The sequence below is a fragment of the Cibotium barometz genome, chromosome 6, assembly GCF_041138505.1.
Source record: "Cibotium barometz isolate CiBa-2024 chromosome 6, ASM4113850v1, whole genome shotgun sequence".
Classification (NCBI taxonomy): domain Eukaryota; kingdom Viridiplantae; phylum Streptophyta; class Polypodiopsida; order Cyatheales; family Cibotiaceae; genus Cibotium; species Cibotium barometz.
In genome coordinates this window covers 50,357,753-50,366,000 of record NC_141051.1, presented here as the reverse complement: position 1 = coordinate 50,366,000, position 8,248 = coordinate 50,357,753, and the positions used below count along the sequence as shown (strand labels likewise).

General features: G+C 42.9%; 1 protein-coding gene across 1 annotated transcript; it reads right to left on the bottom strand.

The window, feature by feature from the left end:
* Positions 1 to 738: 738 nt before the first annotated feature.
* LOC147637836 (UDP-glycosyltransferase 85A2-like) lies at positions 739 to 2,562 on the bottom strand. The gene is made up of 2 exons (XM_086799680.1): positions 1,952 to 2,562; positions 739 to 1,832 (listed from the first exon to the last, which is right to left on the bottom strand). The coding sequence occupies exons 1-2, from the start codon at positions 2,451 to 2,453 to the stop codon at positions 898 to 900; spliced, it is 1,437 nt and encodes a 478-aa protein (XP_086655806.1). The 5' UTR covers positions 2,454 to 2,562; the 3' UTR covers positions 739 to 897.
* Between the last annotated feature and the right edge of the window lie 5,686 nt (positions 2,563 to 8,248).

The window sequence follows — 8,248 nt, the reverse complement described above, 5'->3', positions numbered from 1 at the left end:
AAAAAAGAATATGAAATTCATAAACCTCCCTCTATAAGCATTATAGTTGTGCAGGGCCATGTGAAAACTTTCGCAAGTCAAAAAATTCCAACAAGTATGGCTTCCAACCTTCAACCGTTCATCACCTTATGTGTAGGCTTCCTCCCCACCATGAAGGGGTTCTAATCCGGGACGATCAATCAAAGACTAGCATTGTGCACTTGCAAAGCATTGTGCTTTTGTGGCATTTTGTAGGAAACAAATTCCTGCAAAAGCTAAAAGCAATGTTGATATGTTGAATCTGGAGGGACTGACTCAAAAAGCTTAATTTTTGGCCAACATCCCTTCTTGGTAGAGTTTTGGCTTGCCACTTTACACCACAAAGCAAACGTGATATGCACCTTTTTAAATTATGCAAGCGACTACGCCCTAATAATGGAAATGCTAGTCTATCCATGCACCATTCGATTGATTGTTTACATGGCAAACAAAAACAACAACATTGCACGCCACTAATCAACATGACAAACTACAAATAACACACTTCGGGTGACCTTGACACAAATGGAACAGCTCAGGATGGGGGAATGGGCACATGATAGAAAATTAGTACTCTATAGTGAGAGCATGAGTTCGAAACTTTAAAAAAAAGTCATATATTATATAAAGTTAACTATTTAAAGACTTTGTCATGACACGTGTCAAATTATGACAATATGGGAAATACAGGTGCTTAGTTGGCAAAATAGAATCATGACATGACATACAAATGACACATTATATTAGCCATTGACATAGTGGGTGGGTGAACCAGTGAGAATAATAGTGTAGAGATTAGGGAGACGTTCACATGAAAAAGAAACGTACAAATGATTCAAAAGGACAGTGAGAATAATAGTGTGGAGATTAGGGAGATGTTCACGTGAAAATGAAGCGTACAAATGATTCAAAATTAAGATGGGATCGGCCATCATGTTCCGCTTTCTTAGCTACCAAGCTGAGCTGATTAATTCGCTCACGGATCTCTTTACTGGATGAAAGGTCCATGAGATAACTCACCTTCTGTTCAATCTCTCCTCGGCTAACCAAACCAGTGGTGGCATCCGCCTCGAAATCCAATCCAATCTTCCAACTGTCCACAATACACCGGCAGTCCAGCATTTGATCCGCGAAGTAGGGCCAGCACAGCATGGGCAGCCCCTTACAAATACTCTCCAATGTGGAATTCCAACCGCAGTGCGTGAGAAACCCCCCTACTGCAGGGTGGGCCAAAACCTCCAGCTGGGGTGCCCACTCCACAAACATTGACCGCCCACTCATCCTCTCCGCAAAGCCCTGTGGGAACACTGCCTCCCGCCCATACATCATCGCTGGCCGGACAACCATCAGTATTGGGCATCCACTCGCTTCAAGACCGGCCGCAAACTCTGCAATCTGTTGGGCGGACAGGAAAGTCATGCTCCCAAATGACACATATAGCACTGAAGAGGGCTTCTGCTTGTCTAGCCATGGCATGCACCCCTCATCCTCTACCCACATAGAGGTCCCCAGCTTCTTGTGCCTCATACCGATGTTATTGTCCCCATCAGTACTAGTGCTGAGAAACTCTGACGGGAGAACTGGGCCAATTATGCACATGTTTGGCCTGTCGATGAACTCCAGACTCGCAGCTTCTAGCTCGTGAAAAGTGTTCAAGAGGACATAAGAACAATCTAGAACGTTCTGGAAGTTTCTGATGAGGTAGGAGAAGATAAAATCGGAAGGATCACATGGTTGAAGGAAGGTGGGAACCTCTTTAAAGCGCAGGGGAGGGCAGCCAGGGATGCAAGTGATGAGGTTCTGAGGATCGTCGTCTACAAAAGAAACAAATCACCGTAATTGAAGTTATGTTGGCAACGGACAATACAGAGAAGAGCAGATCATGGCAGGAACAGAAGCCTGAGGATAAAAGCTTCTTAGATGAAATATTTACCTTTGATGGGAGTGTAGCCTTGAGTGAAGAGGACATGGGCCGCATAGCTGGCTGCGTTCTGGGTCCAAAACCCCACATGCGGGATCCCAAAACGTTTAGCCACAGAGGGTGTGCAAATGACAAACACATCTGCGATGATGCAACTGACAGGTGGCTGGAGCTCCTGCACAAGCTTCACAAGGAGAGGCTCCAGATCAATAAGAGCTTGGCATTGCTTGGGTATATCATTGGCGATGTACTCTTCGTAGCCTAAGCCATCCGGCACACCCACGAGGCGGATGTCCAGCTGCTGGCCTCCCTCGTGAGGCAGAGATATCCCCGCCTCTGCCTGCGACCGGACCAGCCGCTCGTGGTTGAACTGCGTGTTGGCAAAAGTTATGGTGACTCCTCTTGCAGCTAGCTTCTTGGAGAGGTGCATCATGGGGTTTATGTGGCCTTGGGCTGGCCATGGCACCACCAATGCGTGCGGTTTCTTTGCCCCCTGCTGCTGCAGACCGGCCATCTTCTTATAAGCCTCGCACACTCGCAGAAGCTCCTGCCACAGGACTCACGAGTGCGCGCAGAGAGAGAGAGAGAGAGAGAGAGAGTGTGAGTGCGAGAGAGAGACTCTGAGAGCGGCAAAACCATTAATTTCAACAGGATGATGTATGTCATCACAAATCATTGGGTTTCTATTTTCAACATGATTATATTATCACAAACTATTGGGTTTTAAATTTGGACTCTGGAGAGGCACTTAAAGTATCACAACAAGTGTTATAAACATCATTGATCGGGATGCTTTTGGCAAGAAGAAGCCATGCGTGCATGGGGGGGTGGTATTATTGCTTCCTTGATGGAGTTGAAACTAAAAGATACCACAAAAGTCAATATCACTTCACGTCTACTAGACCTAAAGCCATCCAGGATGATCAATTGCCTTAAAGCAAGTATGTGCATATGAGAATTACCAATGTCAGAAAAAAATCTTCCTAACTGTGGCTCAAATTAAGAAAAACTATTGTAAATTTTCCTAGTTGTGGCTTTAAAGATTCAAAATTTTCCAAGTTGTGGCTTTAAAAATTCAAAATTTTTGAAATTTTAGTTGGAAAACTCAGTGGGGCTGAGCTCGAAGGTCATCTTGTGGGTAGAGTGCCTCCCTAATACATGTGTTGATCATGAGCTCAAAGTCATCCTCTGGTTAGAGTGCCTTCCTAATACATGTGTGTGATCCACAAGTGTTTGTTTAAGAAAAAAAAAGGTTGTCAGATCCTAATCCATGTGTGTGATCCACAAGTGTCTGTTTAAGGAAAAAAAAAGGTTATTTTTGACAACGGGCACTACCACTAATCACACCAAGTTCCAATCTTGATTTTTGATGGCACCCATAAGTTTGGTAAAATATAGTAAGTTTTTTTTTTATATTTTAGTGTAATTTTTGAAGGGTATATTAAATTTTTGCAAGTACTATGCTGGAAAAGGGACTTGACTCTGTCAAAAAGCATCTATGACATCAGCCCAAGCGACATCATGTAACCGTCATAGTCAACAGTCAATCATAGCCATGGGTTTGAAAAAAAAAATCTGAAAAAAAATCTACAGGAAATTTTAGAAAAACACACACCGAGCCTGCTGGAGGAGGCCCCGCCCGGGATGAGGGCTGGCGAACCCAATTTTAGCTCCAATTTAATTTGCAAACCTGCCATCGCTCCTTCAACCCTCTCCTCCACCCCTCGCGTCTTAAACCTCTGCTCCGCCCCCAACTTCCTGCATCTCAGAGCCCACACTAGAACACTTGTGGCGTAGCTACGAGGACACACAAAGCTTGCCTACGGCTCTCTCTCGCCTGCCATGCTCCCAACATGCCCAACCAGTTTGCCTGCGCAATCCAGTGAGCAAGTGACACACCATGCGCGAAAGGCCTTCCTAGAAGGGGTGTGGATGCGGGCTGGGAGGCTGGGAGGCATTCGCAGAAAATGCCCTGCACAGGCGCGCACACAGACTTTTGCAAACTTGGAGGGAGATATAATTGCATGCAGTCAGAAACAAGAGACGACAAGCAGAAAATCTGATATCATTAAAATGCAAAAATTGTAATTAAGGTAAAAAATTAAGGGTCGAAATCCAATATCTGACGCGTACACATCTCTCTCTCTCTCTCTCGACCGTTGCGCATGTTGTGTGCTGGCGATGGAGTGCTGCGCCTGAGTGCTTACGACACCATCTCTCTCTTTTCTCTACGACGACCAGGGATTTAACTGACATAAACGAGAACATGTGAACATGTTAATAACATATGTTAATAACACAAAAAATCTTGTGATCACATGTTATATTCACAAAGCTTTTACAAGGGCCTAAAAAAAATATCTTTGTCGGGCATAAAAAATCTTCTTAGGTGGCCACTGACCTGCTATTATGTGAAGATGGTAACATGAGAACATGTGAATAGCTTATTCCCATGTGTAGCCAAGATTTTAAGGGGTTCTCAAATGGCAAGTGACCTGTTATTTTGTGAACGGTAACATGAGAACATGTGAATAACTTGTTCACATGTGTTATTATCACAAAAAATCTTGTGATCACGTGAATATTAAATCGCTGTCTGCGAGCGACTGCTGTCCTACCCAGAGGCTTGAAGCCCTCTTTGTACTTCTTTACTTTCCACAGCACCCCCCCTTAGGTGCATGGGCACCGAGTGGAGGGGAACCCCTACTCTGCTCAGAGAACAGGGAACCTGCTCTGGAAATAAGTCATCTCAGCCTGCTAAGAACACACAAGCTGCATTTCAGCAGTTCCTACAATGGCCCCCGGACATGGATGGCAACAGAGAAGCCATGCTGAAGTATGAGCAAGTGTTAGAAGACTTCATGGACACCAAAAAACAGCTGGAAGATTCCAGAGCCCGAGTGGAAGAGCTAAATCTGATGTTGCTGCAGAAACAAGTCGAATAAGAGGCTCAAATCAACAAGCAAGCTCCAGCTAAGGTAATGGACACATCAAGTAAACCCTCTTCCATTAATCCTGTGGTTTGTCTTCCATCAGAGCTGGTTCATTCATTGGAAACTGATCACACAGCCCGTTGTTTAGTTGGGTTAATGTTCGGGCCAAGACCACCAGTAGATTTCCTTAGGGGTGGGTCAAAGACAACTGGATTTCCAAAGGTATCGAGGTAGAGATCATCCAAGCCCTCCCAAATGGGTACTACCTCCTTCTATTCAAGGACCCAAATATGGCTCTTAAGGTCCTAGGTTCAGGGCAATGGATGTACAGGAACATCCCATTCTATTTCTTCAGTTGGTCCAAGAACTTTAATCCTTAAGATCCAAAACCCTCAGCCTACCCGGTGTGGGTTGAGCTTCCTAACCTGCCCTTTTACTTATACCCGTGGCTTAAAAATTGTCTCCCCTATAGGTAGGCATGAGACCCAAGAATGACTACAACCTGAATTGGCATCCTCAGGTTCTTGTGGAAGTGGATCTAGATAGGCCCCTTATTGATGAGATTGAAATCAATTGCGGTGAGTATAACATCCAGCAAAGCATTCTATACAAACACCTACCCAACGCATGCTTCCATTGTGGAAAGCAAGGGCATGTTATTAGAGAGTGTCCTTCAAAATACCCCAATTTGAGTGCCACTAGTGCCCCTAATCTTCCCCTAGCCACCATCAACCAAGCTCAGCTTACTGGAGTGAATAAGAATATGATTGTGCCTTCTCCCCTTGTTCCCTGTGCCTCAAAAGAAAAGGGAGAAAAGTTTATAGTACCCAATAGGAAGAAGACCTTTAGACAGAATAGGACGGGAACCGATCGAAATTCTAAGAGGATGGATTAAGGCTAAATAGTTGTCCAAGGGTGTGACTCTAGATGAAATTCAGTATTTGCGATTATGTACAAAGAAAGTACTCAGATGGAAAGTATGTCCTCTGATAATTTGGAGAGGGAGATTGACAACATGGATTTTCAAGAGGATCGATCATCCAGGAATTTCTCCATCCTTAAAGAAGAGAAGCTTCCAAGGTCCTCTACAATAGTTAGGAAGCCAACACTCACTACAAGAAAACACCATGCTTAACGTCACTTTCCTAATGGCACACCCAACCATGTACTCAAATAACAAAAGAATATGGCAATTTTTTTTCTCCAAATGACGGGAGACATTAAAACGTAAAGACAAATGACATTTTTACTGACGTTTAACGTCATAAAATTTGTGTCACTAATAATGTTAGTGGTGGCAAAGTGTTTTTTCAACAGGTTGTGAGAGAGATTCAAAATTTTTATCTTGTTGTGACATTTTTTAGTCACTAAAAATTGTGACGTTTAAAGTCAATATTAAATATCGTGTGATGTTTAACATTCCATAAAGAGTGACGTTTAGTGTTTCTTGTTTTTTATGAAAAATACCTGCTAGAAGCAAGCCCACTGCATGATTTTGAAAATCGTACTTCTTCTATTTGCTACACATTTCTTTGCTCTTGTTGTATTTTGCTGGCCTTTTAAGTGTTGTATCTTATTGGCCTAGGGTTTGCCTCTTGCTTGCCAAGAGTTTGTCTCTACTCTCTTTCACATATTATTTTGCCAATCTCTATTCTTTACTCTTTCTCACATGGACCGAAGAAAGCAACTCTTGCTTGTTCTTCTAACCCAAATCTTGCAAGCCTTAGGGTTTGATTGAGACATATTAAGAGATTCATTGACTGCTATGCAAGATGCCACTATCGAAGAAATCCAATCATCAATAGACATGATGAGAGAGAGGCCAATCACAAGGGAAGCTCCCTTGATCATACGAGAATCAGAAAAGACCAGAGATGCACCTAGAACAAGTGGCAAAGGCAAAGTGGTGGTTGTAGAGGAGCAACGAAAGAAGAAGCTTCAGCCTAAGCGATCGTAAGTCCTCTTTTCGTGTAAATTTATTGATTTAATTATTTTTTTCATGCATATTGAATTACATGTATTGTTTTTTATGCATGCACATATAACATAAGCATAAGCTTATCTACGTATTGGCTTATGAGGCTATGATTAGGTTGGCATTACTTTTTATGCTTATGCACATATAGCATAAGCATAAGCTTATGTATGTATGTGCTTATGAGGCTATGTATTTTTATGCTCAAGCATAAGCTTATGCATATACATGAGCTAAGACTTTTGTACAAGCATGCACATGCATTGCTGTGTTTAGAGTATCCATATTGCTTTCTATGCTTGCACGTGTAGCATAAGTATATATGTGCTTAGGAGAATATGTATGTATATGCACAAGTATGAACTTATGTATATATATGAGCTTATGTATGTATATGCACAAGCATTAACTCATCTTGGAGAGTGAAGACCTAGCTCTCTTAACAAATATGTAGAGCTCCTCAAAATTCACCTCTCGTGGGAAAGTACTATGGTGTCTCCAAAGTAGCTCTTGGATTTGAGATTGACGAGGGGAGTATGCTCTCTATCTTGATCATCTAGCCCTCTGCATCTAAAATTCTCTCTCGATGGATAATCCTAGGAACTTGAGTGTGGACGAGTGGGAATTGTATGACCTGTATGGTGGACGAGGTCTCATCCCTATGTCATCCCGATGCATGCCGGTGCTACTAGCATGCTTAGGTAGCTACCAGCATCATGCTTAGATAGTTACTTGGAATGCACTGAGAGCTCTCGACATGCTTAAGTGGCTACCAAATGCATACCGCATGCTATCTAAGCATGTCGGTAGCTATTGGCATACTTAGGTATCTACCAACATGCATTGGGAGATACCAGTGCACATTGCTAGCTATCGATGAGACCTGTTTTCAACTCCCACTCTAGCTATAACTAGTTAGCAGTGCAAGAAGGCACATGAGATTAGGTACACAAAGATACCAACCCTAAACATTAAACTAACACCAAATTGAAGATCATGGCTTGCCTCTTCATACCTCAGTGGCACTTGCTTTCCCTCTTCAAAATCTAACACATGTCCAACATCAAACTCCCTGGACAAATCTGTCTGGAAAATATCCCTATTTGCTGAAGTGTCTAGATTAGCCTGTATAACTCCAAATCACACCAAATTTGATAGAGGGATACCTCAACACCTAAAGCACATACACACGAAGCCTCAGCTCCAAATTCACCTGGTAAGACCCTGTGTAGCCTAGCAATTTAGGACTGCTTGTCCTAATCTCTAAATCGTGAGTAACTCACTCCAAAACTTGATGAAAACTAAACAATTAGGTCTAGACACATATCCCACACCATCCTATAAAATCTCATCCAAAACGCCACGAGGGAAGGCCTCCCAAAACCACTTTAGACTCCTGGG